Here is a 19,722-nt window from a genome sequence, read left to right on the forward strand (position 1 = left end):
TGCAAGTGTAGAGGGAAAATGCCCTAAACAGTGTGACTTTAACCTCATTTGAGCACCTTGCAAATCTGCGGGCGATCATATTCGCCCGGACCGACAGGGCCCTTCGTTCCCTCTCCATATCCAGGTCGTCCTTGAGGTCGGTCGCGAGGACAATAAGTAAATATAATCCGCCCACAGCTTTGAATACTCAATATACAATTTCCCGCTGACACAGAATAAGTTATTACCTACTGCCGTACAGAAAATAAACTCCCTACAAAACCGAAGTTCGGCAGCAATTCAGGGACAAATCATGCTGGTCCTTTCTAATGTATGGCACTATCCCTTTCGGCTATTTAGGGTTGTCTTTCAAATAATTATTGTATCTGTGGTTGTGCACGCAAATGGACGTGAAGTTGTGCCAACCCTAATAATTGCTCGGAGCAATGCAGAGCCGAACGGAGCCGAGAATTCCCGAAAGGGAAAACGAAGTTCGTCAATTGCGAGCATTTTTCTCTGTCACTCTAATTACGCCTTAGTGAGAGTAAAAGAGAAAGATCCCGCAATTTGCGAAAAAATTAGGACCCTGGCCGTGCCGCTGTTTAAAAAAAGTTGTTATTGATCAATAATTGTTTTAATTGGCGAAAATAAAATTGTTAAAACTCTTGCGCGGCATTACAATATTTGACGATGTCTAGCTGCGTGTTAATATAGCTGCTAATTCCCGTGGGGTAATTTTACAAGCTTTTACTTGCCCTGTTAGTATGTATGTATGTGGGTCAAATCTTGGAAGCTAAATTTGACCCACTCCCCGATTTCCGATTGAACTGAAAACTTGCATACATATGTAAGTCGGGTGACAATGCAATATTATGGTACCATCGAGATGATCAGATGATGGAGACAGGAGGTGGTCATAGGAAATCAGATCTGTGATTAAACAACACGACCAAATTGTGTTTGAGGTTTTTTAAATTGTACCGATGAGTATTAGTTGGCTGTGGTAAGTAAAGTACAGTCAGCGATAAAAGCTTGTACCAAAAATTTAATTTATGCCTAATGGCTCCTCTACACGATGGGCCAGCGTAGGCCAGTCCAAGGGACGCATTTATGCATTAGAGGGTGCAAGTGATATTGCTATCTCATTCCACCGCATAGCTGCGTCCCTTAGACTGGCCTACGCTTATTTGAGCTAATATGGCAGATTTCTTCATAGGCAGGTAGGTAGTAGGTAGATATAGAAATATATATGGAAGTATTTTTTGTGCTCCTTATGTATCAGTATAACTTATCTATAGTTATATAATATCATTGGACACCCACATAAATATAAGCATGATTTTAAAAGTTTCGTGTTGTGTTATAAAATAAATATAATTTATTAATAAGCATTAAAGATTGTTTTATTTTCATCTTGCAATTCCCTTCGTCCTGAAATAAAGACCAATACACACTGCATCTTCTTCTTCTTCTTCAATACCACCTGTTACTGTTAGCGATACCATTGACGTATATCTAAGGACGGGCCTTACGGGCACTAAGAATGGTGCTTGTTCAGTGGTGTCACTCACGAATTCGAGCCAATCGTGCAGTCTAACTCAACTAGTTGCGAGTGCGACCAATCGCACGCGTGATGCGGACTCATCATCCAATCGCGTTATGATGATAGACTACACGATTGGCTCGAATTCGTGTGCGTGACACCGCTGTACTGGCCCCATTCTTATTTCCCGTAAGGCCCGTTCTTAGGTATAAATATGTCAATGACTGATACCTATGTATTTAGCAATTATAATTATTTACATATTTACAACGAGCGTAAAAAGAGCGTACCTGGGTCGCCTAGCAGGAGGACGTCCTATCGGACGCCCTAGGTATCGCTGGAGCGACATGGTGGAAGCGGATCTGCGCGAGCTTCGAGTCGACAATTGGCGGGAGGTCGCACAGGACCTAGAAAAGTGGCGCTGTCTTGTGTCGGAGGCCAAGACTCATTTTGGGTCGCTGACCCAACGGTGTAAGTAAGTAAGTACATATTTACAAGGTTCTCGGCAGACTAAGTAATCATTAATCAACAAAGTAAATCACGTCAAAGCCTAAGGCAATAAATGAAACAAAATGAGAGACTTCGCCAATCATTCGTTATAATTAAAACATGAAAATTCATCACCAAAGACAGACTAATAAACCTCGGCCGCGAAAACAAAACAATTTCATTATTTATTAAATATAGCTGAATTCCGTTGATACTGGATTCAGGAGCGACAGAGATAGGTTAGGAATATGGACTGGTAGCTTTCATACTTTCGTTTTATCATAAAGTAAATTTATGCCACGAGTTAGAAATTTTGAGTCTAAAATTTTTTTGGTCAACATTTCTATTTTGGTACAAGCTTTTGTCGCTGATTGTACTTTTCTTACCACAGGCAACTAATACTTATCGAGACAATTTTAAAAACCCCAAACACAATTAAGTTGTGCTTCATCGCAGAGCTCCTACGGCCACCTCTTGTGTCCATCATCAGATCAGCTTGATGGTACCATAATATTGCATTGTTACTCGACTTACATATGTATGATATGACATATATATATATATATATATATATTAGAAAAGTAGCTACTGTATGTAATTGCATGATTTCTATAGTGATCTAAATTGTATTTTTTTTTTCTTATTTAATGCATGTAAACTATAAGATGTAATGTTTTGAAAAGATGTGTCCCGCCGAGTTTCTTGCGGGTCCATATTGGGATACCCTCTTCCAATTGAGGGGGGATTGAAATCTTCTCGGGTCAGAGGTGTAGGGTTAGAGCCGGTGTAGCTTTATTTGACGTTCATAAGCGCATTGTAATATGCCTACTTGAATAATAAAATCTTTATCTTTATCTCTTTATGCAAATTTACAGCTCAATCGAAAATCGGAAAGTGGATAAAATTTAGCTTCCATGATTTGACAGTAACAAAATAACATACATACAGGGCAAGTTAAATAAAAGCTTGTAAAGTTGGAGCGTAAATACTCGCGAGCATAAGGCTTGATTATATTCCAGCTTGTTTTCGTGTTTTCTTTACAAAGCATAGAAATAATTCTCTAAAATTAGTGATTAAAATTTGTACGTGTGAACGCTACATGAAATTGGCGCAAATTTAATTTCTAAGCAAATTCCCGTCCCGTCTGGACTGGCCTTTAATCCTTATCAAAGCAGAAGCGATTTAAATAAGTGAAAAAAAAATCTTGAAGTCACCCCTGTTTCTTTCAGTTGTATCCTTATTACTACTGCAACTTTTATCGAAAATATATGAAACTTTATAATCCTTCTCACAAAATACAATAACATGATTTGGTTTACTTGCTTTTTGCAAATTCATAAAACTATGCCTCAATTCCTAAATCCCACCTAGGTTCCTATAGTCGTTAGATTTGTATCTGGCCCTCAACGGCTTATCCATTGTCCATTGTTAACTAAAACGGCGCGTGCCACTACCTGCAAAAAAAAGGCCCGGTCACTTTAACCGGTTATTTAATTACAACTCCTATGGTAATTGAAAAAAGATTCAAAATTAACAAATGGAAAAATAATTTGCAAGTTCTTGTGTAGTCCCTATACTGTTACTGAGTGCCAGCGAGTCGAACGCTACCGAACCAGCCTAAAATGTGTCCTCGATATGCGTAACAAAGGCGCGTTATCGGAGAGCACACCTACACTGGTTTTTTGAGCTTTAGACTAGCCCACGCTCAGGTGCCTATTAGAATTATAAGACCCCTTTTTTTGCAGGCAATAAATAGACAATGGATAAGCCGTTGAGGGCCAGCTACAAATCTAACGACTATACCATTACCCCACTCTTGTCCGTATAGGTAGTCAGTGCGGAGCAAGTCGTGTTGCTAGACGGACCTGTGCTGCGTTGCGCGCGCGAGCAAGCGAAATTCTATTTTAAACGCATAGTTGTGCGCGCTCGATCTCTTGCAGCGGGTGGTGCGGTAAGGGGTATAAGCTCCACCCACACTCACGAGGTCATTGGCGTCGGGTGCAGCTTTAAGAGGGAGAAAAGCGGGGTAAGTGAGATAATTGATGCAATTGAATGATAGCCATTACTCTTTATCTAGGCATTATAATTGTCTCTCTAATAAGGAAATTTGAATAGAGAATCTATCAAATAACAGATTGGATACAAAATGAGCTACACAAATTAATAATTCCTCGGAGTCGGAGCCGCTGGCAAAAGCTAGTAACATTATAGAATCTATAAATAAAAGCAAAGAAAATTTTATTTAAAGGTAGATTGTTAAAGAAAATTTTGTAGCCACAGTAAATTTACTGCCATCTTTTGACACATGATTAAAACTTTTAGAACGTCATTTGACTTTGATCCTTATTCTTTCACTGTCAGGTATGTGTTAAATTTGTTAAGTATCAAAAAGCCATCATGTGTCGAACATTAATCATGTGTCGAAAGATGGCAGTAAATTTACTGTAGCTAAAAAAAATCTTTAAATTTTCTTTTTTTTTTCTTTTTTTTTAATTTCTTTGATAAAAGGTAAATAATTACACAGGTACTGTCAATAGATTGTCATTTTTAAATTGTCAGCACCAAGAATTGTCTTTATTATTCACTCATCTCGAGCACCGCGGTGATTTTAAATTCATTGCGTTTTCCAATCAGAGGCTGATCGTTAAAAAGTTATAAAACGAACGTATTCTATTTCACTCCAGTGATAAGTAATAAAAAACCGTAGAAAATATCTCGTTTCAAAATAACGCGGAGATTTTCTGCAGTGGAAATATGAAACGTAAATAATATTCTAACAAAGCTTGTACAAGGTGCATCGAAGTAAAGTAGGTACGTAAAGTTTTAGTTGCACGAAATTGTGTAAAAAATGTGTGTATAATAGTAGTTTATGTGACTGCTACATAATAAATGGCATTAAAATACACGAGTGTGGGTTTAAGAAACGAACGAAGTGAGTTTCTTAAAAGGATCACACGAGTGTTTCAATGCCTAATTATGTACAGTTACATACACTATTTTATCTACTCACATATTATAAAATTTCTTTAATATATTCACTAACGGCGGAAATCGCGGATATGTGGTGGCGTCACCGAAATATTTTTAACGCTCATTTTACACGAAACTTTTGCTATAGTTACTTTAGAAACAACAAAACATAATATTCATTTTATAGTTAAAACTAATTAAAAGATAAACTGTACGTCAAATGGCGGCAAATGAAAACTTTTTTTCACGCATGTCACGCATTCGTAGTTTATTTTTAATTCAGAGACAAACTAGAGTCGGGGACCTATTTCCGTATCATTCGATACAAACTAACATGCGAGATATGTCAAAATTGTATGCAATTGACATTTCATTTCGAACAAAAAGTCATCTTGACTGATATTAGAATAGAGGTCAAATGGAATTGCTTTTTTTTCAGAGATGTTCCAAATTTGAAGTCATAACCAAATCGATTTTGATGTGAAATTTGTTGTTACAAAACAGTTTATCGTAATTTTGTAGGCATCATAGAGGGTTTATGATATGTGTGTAGATAATAGTATTTTATACAATCAAGATTTAATAGAGAGCTTTTCAGTCTAGTACCGTGTTTAAGCATTGAAGTTTGCTGAGTTGCCTAAGTAAGGTACGAGATTGATAAGCTTGATTATATCACTATTGTATACAATACTTTTTCTACGAGTCACCTAAATTAATAGTTTTTTTTAACTATAAAAAAGACAAAAATGTAGTACAAAATACATAAACGCGCGACTCCGCGTGACCCCGCGCCCGTTATAGTCTTATCTATGGGAGCGCGGCGGCACGTGATTGGTATTTTTTTATAGTTGACTACAGTGGATCAAAAATAATCTTATAGTTGAGTTGGGAGCCCATACATGAAAAGTACGCAATTATAGTTTGCTATACGAAATCTTAATTCAACCACTACAGTCGACGAGTAGAAAAATAGTTTTTTATTGACATACCTACACGGTCTTATAAGATTATGTCAGACAAGTCTGCACGCCATATTATAAAATTCGTATTAAAGGTTAACTTAGATGCATGCAATTTCGGAGCATGCATCTATGCTCTGAAATTATGAAAAATGAGCTCCGTCTTCCCAACAAAGTGCTTTGGCAGTTTAGAGAGGAAATTCTAAATTGGAAATATAATGTCTTAGAAGAACCATCCAACCTCTACCAACAGTGTTTTATATTCTGAGCTAATATAGGGCATTTTTTTTTATTTCAGTGTTTTTTTTTTATTAGGATAAGATAAGATAAAATAAGATGTTTATTTGTAGTACATGAGACGTTATTAAAGTTATACGCTAAGCTTCTATGATACCCAGTCAGGGCACACAAATTGTCTTACATCTAGATTAATACTAAATTACAGGCAATTGTTATGTTTTATATGCTCGTTTTTCGTTGTGTCAATAAAATGAGAGGTTAGTAAGTTTTTAAAGATAACTCTTATAGTTATTATATTTGCATACGAATCTTGCACGTTAAATAAAACTAGTAAAAATATTTCATAACCTCATCTAATGGAACCCATTACTAAAATGAGCTCAAGCTTGCCAGTGCCGTAAACATCATGATTCGCTCCGTGACCGTCAATAATCGCAAAAATGTTAACTATTTACTGCTGTTTGCATACATTCATTTAATATGTTTGTTAGACCGAGAGATAAACGTCTAATAATGTCAGCGGTAAGGGACCATTACCGAGTTACAAAATACCACACTAAAGTTTTACCAGAAAGCCATGAAGTGCAACATGCTTGGGGCGAAAAGGACTTTGATTATGCTTTACGTGTTTTTATTGAATAAAGAATTTTGAATGTTGAATGTTCATAATAAAAATTCCGTTTATTTCCAATCTGACTTATCAAATTACTTTTATAAAAAATCTTTATTAGAATTTTGTTGCAGGTGTAGCCCGAAGGTACGCCAAATAGCTTGATCATATAATGATCTATTTACTACTAACTGTTATAATATACACCGTGGGCCAATTAAACCCGACAGATTTTAAACGTGTATTCTTGACCGCATTTGGAGACTAAAATGTCATACAAAGTTTCTTGAAATCGATCTTGTTTTAGAGATAATGAGAATTTTTGTGAAAACTTAATGATTTTTTGACTGAGGTGTAAAAATAAAAACGTATCGTGTGCAGACAACGCTATAAAAAACATTTTCTTCGGCAAAAAAAAATATATTTGAATAATGGCGTAAGTGCCATCGACATTAAGGTCCGTTTCAATAAATAACGTCACAATTATACGAACGAACAAACACGTCAGTCAACAAAGATCGACTATTTTTGATCACTTTTAAGGCAGTTTACTGAAACAGTAATAGAGTTATAATTACACTAATAACTAATTAACTTATAATAATGTTAAGAAAGCTTATTACGGCTACTTTCATTCAATACTAACATACGGTATTGACCTATGGGGCGACGCTGCGGACCGACTGAGGCCATTCAAACTCCAAAAACGAGCGATTCGGTGCATATCTGGGGTCCCATGGGACCATCCAGCACAGGAACTATTTAAACAAACAGGAATTCTCACCCTACCGTGTTTATATATCTTCGAAGTGGCAAAATACGTAAGACGTAACCTAACGCAATTTCCGACTCGCGGCAACGCACGCGGTGCGAGTTCCAGAAGGCAAAATGAACTTTATCCCCCTAAAACGCGACTTGCCAAGTCTAGAAAGTGTATGCACACGGTAGGGCCTAAAGTATATAATAAAATACTACTCGAGTTAAAACAAACTGCGAGCGACGAAAATTTCAATAAAAAACTTAAATCTAAACTGGTGTCTGATGCATACTATTCTGTCGATGCCTTTTTCGAGACCTAGCACTGTATCTAGTGAGTAAAACTATGTACATATGTGTATATATATATACATACAAAACAACTGGTTCGTTAACTCAGCCTTGCCTCTCAACTATGAGAAATATTAAATAATAAGACTTAGCTATAAGCACAATGGTACCTGACATGCAAAAATGCATGCATGTCATGTAAAATTTTATTTTATCAATAAAGTATTGAATTGAATTGAATTGAATGAATTCGACTTAATACATTATTGATTAAAGCACTCTATATTTATACTGTTTTAATTAGTATTGAACGCTAACCAAATTTTGGTGTACACTATTGGGAAAAAAAATCCACCTTTTACCAGTGGTCACTACTGGGGAAAAAAATCCCAGTAGTTACCACCAAATAAAGTTGGTAGTAACTAGTGGGATTTTTCCCCAGTAGTTACCAGTGGTAAAAGGTGGGAAAAAAATCCCAGTAGTTACCACTGGTAACAACTTGGTGGTAACTAGTGGGAATAACCCGTTAAAATATGTCTGGTTTAATTGACCCACGATGTATAGGCCATTTCCAAAGTTCCTTTAGTATTTCATGGAGTTTGTTTCCATTCCATTCCTTAAATCCAAAGGACTATGTTTTTAAGTTCGTTTTTATAAATTAATAATTATGAAAAACACCGCGGGACGCTAGCCTAAGCTCACCAGACTTTACGAAGCAAAAAATTACAATATCTTATTACAACATGCAAATTTCGCTTCAACAAACAACTTTTAATTTAAAATCTCATTTACAGATGGACATTAAAATTTTATTGACGTGTCTCATCGTTCAAGCGTCGGCGTTTTGTCCCATTGGGTATCGATACGATAAAAAAGACGGAAAATGTCAAGAAACCATATTAAAAGCATTAATAAGTAGTTTAACAAGACGTATATACAGTCGTTCACCGAGCAAACTGGGATCCGCAGATAATTTCAGATATGCGGTTTCAAAATTCGTAGGCAGCGAAGGCATGATTGATACATATCTCTGTCCTACAACATGGAAATATGATTTCGTTAAAAAACGATGCATGCAGCCCCCGCCGAAAAGGAGATACATGGATTTACAAACTGTAAAATGCCCGTATTGTAATTTGAAAGAGGAGAAGATTGATAAAGTAAAGAAAAAGAAGCCGACAAAATTAGAGAGAGTGGATCTGTTTCAAGTTCCACTGTATATTGCGAGAAGTAAGAGGAATAAGAAAGCTTTAGCTGATGTTATTGAGAAAGTTATGAAAATATATCGATGATGGTATTATAAGTACCTACAGCCGGCTGATTGGAACTTTAATAAACGTCAAAAATTAGCTCTAGATTCATTCATTCTTTTTCCTACTCCTCTAATGTTATCTGTCATTTATGCATTCATTAACACGAATATAAAAACATACATAAAAGGTTTCAAGAAAAGTCTATATTGTCTATTCCTCATAACAGCACTTGTGCTTTGAATCGCTATAACGTTACTGAGATTAATGGCTACCAACCTAACAAAATCAAAACTAATACAGTTTTAAACTAAGTGCATTGCTGCCAACTTACAAAATATTCATTTGGTTGCATAGTAAAAACAATTACTTCATAAGTCAGTAACATTCATGTAACACCCGTAATATAGCAACACCCATAGACTACGAAGACCGCTTAGCGATGCTTGTTAGTCTCCGTAGGCTACTGTGGCCAAAATCGAAAGAAAACTGGCCAAAAATTGAATTTAGCAAGGAACAAGTACCAGGGCCTCGTGAGTTACGAGAAGGTGTCGCCGACCGGCCGGCCGCGGCCCGGGGCGGGCCGGGCGCGTAACAAGGGATGCTCGCGCGTCTTAGCTATATACTTTTGCTTTGTTTACCTAAATTAAGATTTATTTTTGTTGACTTGTAGGAAAAGTATTGTATGCAACGTTGTATAAGTAGGTCAAAAAATGCTCGTGGCGTATTCCTCTACAATGATCGCCTACGCCTTCGGCTCCAGCTCACATTGTAACTCACGCCATTCGCCTTTTTTGACCCTTCTTATACAACTGTTGCATAAAATACTATTAAAATTATGGCTTCAGTGGGATTATTTCGCCAGTATCAAGGTGTTACGAGCTTTAAATACGACTAAAGTTGTACGGTTAGTACAAGACAGTGTATGGTGATTTAATCAGCTCTTGTAAAGCAATAGTTGGACTTTACAATTAGCACGTGGACTACCGGCTGGCTATTGACTCCAAAATGGTGGTTAAAAGCGTTTCAAGATTAATCATCCATTCACTGCACACTACCACATTAGTTTACTGTATAATAAGCTGTCTATATTACACTTTAAACAAAATTAATGAGCAAAAAACAAAGGAATGAATCACGAGGCGTGACTATAAAGATGGCGCTCGAACCGGAAGTCACAGCTCTAGATCCGATATGGATCGGATATGTCAGTGACAATAGTGACGTTTCTTCAAACAAAAACAAAAACGTCCATGTCCATATCGTATCTAGATCAAATTTTTGACATATTAAAATTCGAATCAGGCCGAGTGTGGTATGTTATTTCAAGAACCGTACCTACCTTTGAAGTTTTCCACATCAACTGTATTTTAAGTATACTTAAGTACCCTAATATATAAATATGACTAAATATTCGGCCAGTCAGGATCCTTTTCATACACACGAGAGGTCATTTGTTTTACAAATAACAAAAACAGTTTTTTTAACCACTCGTGCTATTGATACCCGAGCAAGCGAAAAGATCCAAAATTGAACCCCGAGCATAGCCTGGTTAGAAAATGGAATCTTGAGCGTTGCGTCGCCTTTAAAGCACGAGGGTAAAATAAATTTTGCCTTCGAATGAAGCACGAATTTTTTCACCACACCAACGGTTTAAAAAATCTAAGAAAAGCAAACCAAATCAAATCCAAATCAATGTTTTTACTTAAAATTCATCTCACTCTACCAGCCAAGATTTATAAGGAAATAACTCAAAATTTTGCATCAAAGTACTTTGTAACACTTGTAGATAAAAATTTCATTCTTGGTACAAGCTTTTATCGCTGACTATACTTTTCTTTCCACAGGCAACTAATGGTACTCATCGAGACAATTCTAAAAATTCCAAACACCATTTGGTTGCGTTGTTTTACACAGACTTCCTTTCCTTTGGCTATCTCCTGTCTCCATCGTCAGATCATTTCGATGGTACCATAATATTGTATTGTCACTCGACTTACATATCTCGATCGAATCTCTTACCTTGTTATTGTAATTAATAATTATATTTAAGGGGAGGGGCACTGTTTATCCTAAATCACAGGTTCGCCTACTTAGGAAACAGACCTTCTGGTTTACTTTTAAGAATCCTTTTGTACAAGTTTTGCTTATGAAATTAGTCTTTTAAGAATTCTTTTGTAGAAGTTTGTTTATGTTTATGAATTAAATTAAAAAATTAAATAAATAAATAAAATATTAATAAAATATTAATATGCATGCAAAATTTCAGCTCAATCGGAAACCGGGAAGTGGATCAAATTTAACTTGCAAGATTTGATTACAGACCGACAGACAGACGGGTCAGGTGAAACTTAATAAAAGCTTGTAAAAAGCTTGTAAAAAGCTTCTAACTTGTAAAACACTTTCTTTCTCGACACAACTTTCTCTTCGAAAAAACAAGAGAGCCTTTACCAGCTGGAGTGTTGAAAAACACCAAATTTTAAACTGATAAAAATGTCCAATAAAAGTGCAAAGTATGAAAACTGACGAAGCATGCCCTCGTCAATGCACTGATGAGAAATTAAACACTCGGAGTCTGATTCTGATACAGTCTTTGGAAACCAATACCTGGTATCTGTAATATGTATTGTGAATAGGGTTGTTTCCAATTTTTTGAAACGCTTGTATTACGTTCTAAATTAACTAAAAGTTGGCCTAAAATTCAACTTTTATACTAAAAACGGCTTTAAATATGTTAAATTAACAAAATATATTTTGACAGATGCTTTCGCGCCCAAAACGCTCTTTGAAAATTGTGTGACATCACAGTTTACGGTTTGACACAACTACATACATACTAAGAAGATAAGAACTGTCAACTGATATTTGTCATTTGTTGTTTATCGCCTAACTGTCAACAGTGTCAATCCGAGAGTTGTGACGTCATCAGAATCTTCAATGACGTTTCGAGTTTGGTCACGTGACGTGTGCCAAAAGATATTTTAAATTCAATATTTACAAAAATATGGTCATTACAGGTCCCCTAAAAGTAGTTTAACATGTTCTTATAATCCAAAAGACTTTATTGGGATACAATTCTGCCCTAAGATTTGTAGATGAAAACAACCCTATTGTCATTTCGACCGGATCTGGAGCCCTCTAGCGCCAAACGTCCATCCACTTGGATTTCACCAAACTCGCACAGCTGGATGTTGATGTAAACTGTAGCCCATTGACATATATCTGAGGACAGGCCTTACGGGCAATAAGAACGGGACCAGTACAGCGGTATCACGCACACGAATTCGAGTCAGTCGTGCTGTCTATCGCCACAACGCGATTGGTTGATGAGTTCGCATCACGCGCGCGATTGCCGCAACTAGTTGCATTAGACTGCACGATTGGCTCAAATTCGTGAGTGACACCACAGAACTAGCACCATTCTTAGTGCCCGTAAGGCCCGTCCTTAGATATACATATGTCAGTGCTGTAGCCAGTCTTTCTCGTCGTCTTCGAAACGTCAGAAGTAATTTTAAAGCTAATTAAAACGTAAATAATACGTTTTAGGTCCCCTGCATTATCATGAATGTATTGTTGTTCCCCGCCGTGCACTGCAAAATGCTATTGTATTCCCGTTTCCGAATAATGCCGTAAATAAAGCCCTCAGCCGGTGCTCGCTTAATTAATTTAACTTTCGGCCTTTGTCACACAATATCGGGAAACACTGAACGAACAATTAAGTAGGATCGATGCAAGTTTTCGATGCACTGTGTTCAACCAGCAGTTTTTTTAATCATAGCGCTCTATAGGGTTTCATAGTCACCTAGAAACCCTTATAGTTTCGCCATGTCCGTCTGTCCGTCCGTCCGTACTTTGCTCCGTGATCATTAGTACTAGAAAGCTGCAATTTGGCAGGGAGACATGAATCATGCATGGCGAAAGAACGGTAAAATATAAACTACATAAAAAATGTTTAGGTTAGGTACCTCCCTTACAAAATATATACTCGTATTTTTGAAGTGAAAACTTCTTTAGCGGCGCTGTGCACTTTTTGTGATGAGGAATAAATGTTAAACTCGCGACAGGTCACGTGACCGACAGATTCGACAGATTGAAAATTCGTAAGACGGCCACGTGACCTGATCGAAAAATTGATACAATGTCATTGAAGCCAGTAGACCGCCGGCGCGACTTGAATATTAACGTTGTGCATTTTTAATGTTAAATAATTGTAATAATTCTGAAGTGTTACATTTTTAATGTAATATAAATTGTCATGTTTGTGTACGATAGCATAAATGAATATTGTATTTTACCACATAAATGATAGTACTTTTATACTGATAATTAAAGCAATTCCTGCAAAATCATTCCCTAACCATTACAAAATATCAAAAATGCACAACGTTAATATTCAAGTTTTCACTTCTGCCGGCAAGTGGAACCCGTTGTTTTCTTCTTTAATTTTTAGTTTTAACCCAATAGTGTGGGGTATCGTTGGCTAGGTCTTTCAAAACAAATAAGGGTCTCTAAAAACCATTTTTTGTTAAATTTATTTTTTTCGGAAATTATAGCTCCGAAAGAAAAAAAGTGTAACCCTCTAACTTATGAACCGTGGGTCCAAAAATTATGAAAAAAATCATGAAACAAAAGCTTAATAAAAACTTTCAATGAAAACTATAGCGAACATGATCGGTCCAGCCGTTTTTGAGTTATTGCAAAAAATCTTTTCTTCTCAGTAAAAAGACGTACAAAGCGCTGCGAAGGTACTCCCTTATGCTTGTAATGTACATGATACTTACTAATAGCCCCCGTTTGGCCTGTTCTGACAGAATGGTAACTACGGAACTATGGATTTAAAAGGAGTTAAATCTCTTATGGTAGAACTGTTGCAAAAGTATCCAGCTATCAGCTATAAATAATAGTTCCAAATCTCTCCAGAGTAGCGCTAGAGTAGCTAAGAACCTAGGCGTTATTGACGGAGTGAAGTGCGCTGTCTATGATTTGTTTTTTTTTTTCAAGTATTCTAGGTATTGTAGCGCCACCTATTTAAGGTTTTTTGATCTTTTTAGTACATGGAGATTTAATTCCTTACCTCCACCTTCCATATACCAAACCCTACACTGAGCATGGCCCGACATACTCTTGACCGATATTTTAGGTCAAGTTAAAGGGTAGGTAGTTAAAGGGATTTTCGTTCTTGAAAATAATACAAATAATGAAAGACAACTTTTTATCTTTATTCTATGGATCTTAACCAATTCTCTTTTAAATGTATAACTACACAATGTTAACTCGTGTGCACACCGGACGCGTTTGCGTAGAAGGGAAAGAGCGCGTTGAATTATACAGATTGTTATGAGAGACGCCACACCGCTTGCGTGAAGAGTGCGTGCGAGGGTGTGCTTATAATCTTTAACGCCCTTTCATACAAACGTAATCCGCATTTTCGTCTCAGGATATTAACTTTATTGAAAATATTTTTATACCTACTCATAGTGTTGTGTTCCTGCCGGTGAGTAAGGTTGCCAGAGCTCAACAAGGGTGCCGAGTGTTAGGGTCGGCAACGCGCATGTAACTCGTCTGGAGTTGCAGGCGTACATAGGCTACGGAGACTGCTTACCATCAGGCGGGCCACTATGCTTGTGCGTCGGTAGTATTAAAAAAATACAATTTGTTGTACGGTCACGTCTGAAAATATCGATACGGGCAAAGTGCCAAAAATATGTATACACAACCTTAATAGATGGGCTATAATGTTGTGTATACATATTTTTGGCACTTTGTTCGAATCGATATATTTAGACGTGACTGTATATTGACAGCTATGATTTGATTATTTTAAATTTTTTTGTTATTATATGAGCTAGGAGCATTTTAAAATTTGTATGAAATCTGTTCGCTCCAAATTTTTACAACAATCAAAAAATCGAAAAAAGTCAAAGGTAGGCATAGTTATTGTGAATATACATCAAATTATGTAAAATTATTTTCCAGAATGTCAATATACGGGGAGGAAAATGGGGACTACGTTTGTATGGAGAAGCGGCCATCGCCTTTCCTCTTAAGAACTCTTAAGCTATGATAAACTTACATATTATTTGACATGGATTGCTCTAGAACTTTTCATTTTGACGTAATTAACACATATAAAAGTATTTCTATAATTAAATTGATATCACTATAGGGACCGTGCGCGTTGGAGGGTCTGCCATCTTGTGGCCTGAATCGGAACCATAAACATGCACATGTACAGTGACTGCTACGAAGTATTTGACGCTGACTGTACACGTCACGTGTTTTCTTGTGCATAGTAGGCGCTGCCATCTTGTGGGCTACATCGGAACAATAAACAATTAAACATCACATTTGCGCCTCGCGCCAAAAATCTGACGGCTCCTGTGCTGCCTCCTACAGTTCATGCACGCTCCCTATAGGGACCGTGCGCGTTGGAGGGTCTGCCATCTTGTGGCCTGAATCGGAACCAAAAACATGCACATGTTCACGTCACGTGTTTTCTTGTGCATAGTAGGTGCTGCCATCTTGTGGGCTACATCGGAACAATAAACATCACATTTACTCCTCGCGCCAAAAATCTGACAGCTCCTGTGCTGCCTCCTACAGTTCATGCACGCTCCCTATAAACTACTTTCGTTAACAATACAAAATATTACATAAAACTAAAAAAAAAGTGATATCTACACATAAAAAACCCTGTGCCAAAATGGATTAATATAAAGATAGGTACTGGAATGTTAAATTTAATATGCGATGAAAGTTTAAATTATTAAGAAATATATTTCGCTACTATACTCTGTCTTCAGGTATTTAAATAAAAGTTAAAAAAATCTACCCTCAAATGGCTCCTTAACCCAGTTGAGGGTAGATGAAAACATAACATGATCAAATAATGTAGGTTAAAGTCAGGTTTAAACTGTGCTGTTAGTTTTTCTTTAGTGTCTGTCTGTTAAACTTTTCCTTCTAAAATCTACATGAGTACGTAAGTGGGCGCACTCATGACGCCGCAGTTGTTGTCCTTGGACGACATTAGCACGTAGCCGTCGTTGCCCCACATGTTGGACCACGAGTTCTTCACCAGCCAGTACTTCTGTCCGTTGAGGATGCCGTAGCCGACCGCCAGCACCGCGTGGTCCAGGTCTTCCACCTTGCTTTTGCTGGGGACAAAGTATTGTAACGATTGAATGCAAATTTTAAAAATATAGTAAACTGAAATAAATGTCATATACTAAGAAAAAGTGACCAAGGCCTCCAGTGCCCCAGGCTGGAATCGAACCAGCGTCCTCTGCTATCACGGCAGGTGCCTATACTTGGAAAAAGGGGGGAGGAGGGGGAGGAGACTTTGGAGTTGCAGGCGTGCATAGGCTACGGAGACTGCTTACCATTAGGCGGGCCGTATGCTCGTTTGCCACCGACGATGATAAAAAAAAAATGATGGCTTTACCAAAAGCTAATGCTACAATTATACTCTGTATCTTTAGGTATTTAAATAAAAGTAAACAATTTGTACATTTTCGGGTAGTTATAACATTTATTGGTTAACCAACCAAATACAAAACCGCCTGGATCTGTCACTGAACGACCTGACTATAACCTACATTATTTGATCATGTAATGTTTTCATCTACCCTCAACTGGCTTAAGAAGCCATTTGAGGGTAGATTTTATTTACTTTTATTACCTGAAGATACAGAGTATAGCTTTCCTACTAATAGAAAATAAATACAAAAAGCAAAAATAAAAGCGCTGGTGTCTCAGCGGTAAGAGCGTGCGACTTGCAATCCGGAGGTCGCGGGTTCAAACCCCGGCTCGTACCAATGAGTTTTTCGGAACTTATGTACGAAATATAATTTGATATTTACCAGTCGCTTTTCGGTGAAGGAAAACATCGCGAGGAAACCGGACTAATCCCAACAATGCCTAGTTTACCCTCTGGGTTGGCAGGTCAGATGGCAGTCGCTTTCGTAAAAATTAGTGCCTACGCCAAATCTTGGGATTAGTTGTCAAGCGGACCCCAGGCTCCCATGAGCCGTGGCAAAATGCCGGGACAACGCGAGGAAGAAGAAGAGAAAATAAATACAAATATATTACCATTGGGGCTCGTAGTAGACGCCATGAGAATAGAAGCTGAACGTCTTGTGCGACGCGTCGATGGCCACCGAGACGGGGCCGTGCTTGAAGATGGCCAGCTGGAAACACATGTTTATTATTATATTGTCAATAATTATTACAGTACATATGGGGCTACTTTATAGCACTAGTGCGAGAAGTAGCATATTACGTTACTGTGTCGAACATTTAAAGGGCCATATGTACTGTAAAACGTTGTACGATACATGTGCGAATAGGTAATTCGCAACTCGTGTCGATTTAAAACACTCCCTTCGGTCGTGTTTTAATTTATCGCCACTCGTTTCGAATTTCCTATTTTTCGCACTTGTATCGTAATGTACTATTATATACGGTGGGCAAATAAGAAGTGTACCCGGGTATATCCTTAAACTACGTCCACAAGAGAGGTATAGCATTGTGAATGTCGTCTAGCTTAGTGTGGTAGGGCACAGCCAGTGGATGTCATTCCAGATCTAGAGCAGAGCCCAACTGGGGAAGTACCTCCACCTTACAGAAAACCGCAGTCAAATAAAACTAGACCCTACTCATAGTGTTGTGTTCCTGCCGGTGAGTAAGGTTGCCAGAGCTCAACGAGGGTGGGAGGGGGTTAAGGTCGGCAACGCGCATGTAACTCCTCTGGAGTTGCAGGCGTACATAGGCTACGGATACTGCTTACCATCAGGCGGGCCGTATGCTTGTTTGTTTTTACATAAATAAATAAAATTATATTATTCAGGATTTGCTAATACATGCGCAACATAATGTCTGACATATGTCGACCACTAACAGCGGGCAGATGTTAGTGGTCGACATATGTTGGGCCAAAATTATCGCAATTTTCAGCATATTTTCGGCGTTATCTTAGTAAATTTGTGTTTACATTTCATCAGCGTTTTGACAGGAGCTGCAAAAATTGAGGAATTCGGGTGCCAATTACTGTCACTGTTTCTCGAAATTAATCGTGCAAATAACGTGCTTTAAACAACACAAACGTTTGAAAAAAAAATGCTTGCTGCTAGAGGTAGACATTTGGCAGAAATTAACTTCCGTTTATTTCGTCACGGCCCTATTTCGTTTAAATTCATTCTCGAGAATAAGTACCCTTACTTCACCGACTTTCGTATATCCTATAGTGACGCAGTTGGCAAACAGCCGCTTATAAACAGGTGGTAGCAGCGACTATCCGGGTTCGATCCCCGGACGTGTATGCAGAAATTAGTTTTTGTACTTTTTTACACTCGAATTTCATAGTTTTGATTGACTTAGCGAGTGTGAAGCTACCGTATCAGTTACAGTACAGAACAGGAAACATTTTTGTATAACCTGAAATAATAATAATTCAGCCTATATACGTCTCACTGCTGGGCACAGGCCTCCTCTCATGTGCAAGAGGGCTCGGGCTATAGTCCCCACGCTAGCCCAATGCGGATTGGGGACTTCACATACACCTTTGAATTTCTTCGCAGATGTGTGCAGGTTTCCTCACGATGTTTTCCTTCACCGAAAAGCTAGTGGTAAATATCAAATGACATTTCGTACATAAGTTCCGAAAAACTCATTGGTACGAGCCAGGATTTGAACCCGCGACCTCCGGATTGAAAGTCGGACGTCATATCCACTCGGCCACCACCGCGCAAACATTTTTGTATAACCTGAGTTATACAAAAATGTTTTCTTATGTTTAGTGGTTCTCCCTGCCTGTAAGTCGCATTTCTGAACTGACTTGTAAAATTTTGTGAGCAGTTTTTTGTGTATTTGTTAATCAATAATATACTACGTTTATCAATAATAATATACTTTTCACGTCAGCAGCTGGAACAAGGGTAATTTGCTGCTTATAAACAGTGAGCAAAATCGCATTTTGCTCACTGAGTGAGACAAAATAACATTCAAGTGACCTTCATATTCGAATGTCATTTAAACGTGCGGGGTCTAATACAAGTTCGAAGTATTTGGATTCTATTATCTTTGTCCCTTTCACGTCATTAGCAAAAAGAAAGAGACAAAACAATTCATACTTAATTCAACTGTATATTGACGTATCTACACCTTCCGTATATTGACGGTTTATATTAGACCCCCGAAATAAGTCAGACCGCATCGTTCCAAAACACCCTACGAGTCTTCATTCGTAATAATTAATTAATGAAATAAAAGTTTAAAATTTAATAAAAACACCATGTTTTACGTATTTTATTATACAAGCAAAACAATGAACTTATACAAATTTACGCAATTGTTACGCAGTAAATTATTGTACTTAACTACTTTTAACGATCTCTACTATAGTTGACAAATAGTAGTATTCGCAATTCGGACCGGATCTTACAAAGTTTTTTTTTACAAAAAAAAGTTGTCGATTGAACTGTCAATTGATGTTCATTAATTCATTATTTTCGTATTATTTTATTGAAATTTCTTTCGTTTTGTTTTATTGCGGTAATTAAAGTTAATTGTTAGAATACCTTCAGAAAACATGAGTGAAATAGTGATCCGTCCGTCTGGATTACAATTTTTCAGGTTGTA

At 37.4% G+C, this 19,722-nt stretch overlaps 1 protein-coding gene and 1 long non-coding RNA gene across 2 annotated transcripts in view; one reads left to right on the forward strand and one right to left on the reverse strand.

The window, feature by feature from the left end:
• The first annotated feature begins 4,514 nt into the window (after window positions 1-4,514).
• LOC133530318 (uncharacterized) lies at window positions 4,515-9,186 on the forward strand. The gene is made up of 2 exons (XR_009801294.1): window positions 4,515-4,822; window positions 8,632-9,186. It is a non-coding gene; the product is annotated as an uncharacterized LOC133530318 (long non-coding RNA).
• A 5,099-nt stretch (window positions 9,187-14,285) lies between these two features.
• The window catches only part of LOC133530338 (digestive cysteine proteinase 1), a 42,885-nt gene continuing 37,448 nt past the window's right edge, over window positions 14,286-19,722 (reverse strand). The window contains exons 14-15 of the mRNA XM_061868246.1: window positions 17,176-17,273; window positions 14,286-16,241 (exon numbers count right to left, since the gene is read on the reverse strand). Coding sequence (XP_061724230.1) covers window positions 16,055-16,241; window positions 17,176-17,273 — 285 coding nt within the window. The 3' untranslated portion in view covers window positions 14,286-16,054. The remainder of the gene's footprint in view (window positions 16,242-17,175; window positions 17,274-19,722) is intronic.

Source organism: Cydia pomonella, chromosome 22 (assembly GCF_033807575.1).
Source record: "Cydia pomonella isolate Wapato2018A chromosome 22, ilCydPomo1, whole genome shotgun sequence".
NCBI classification, from domain to species: domain Eukaryota; kingdom Metazoa; phylum Arthropoda; class Insecta; order Lepidoptera; family Tortricidae; genus Cydia; species Cydia pomonella.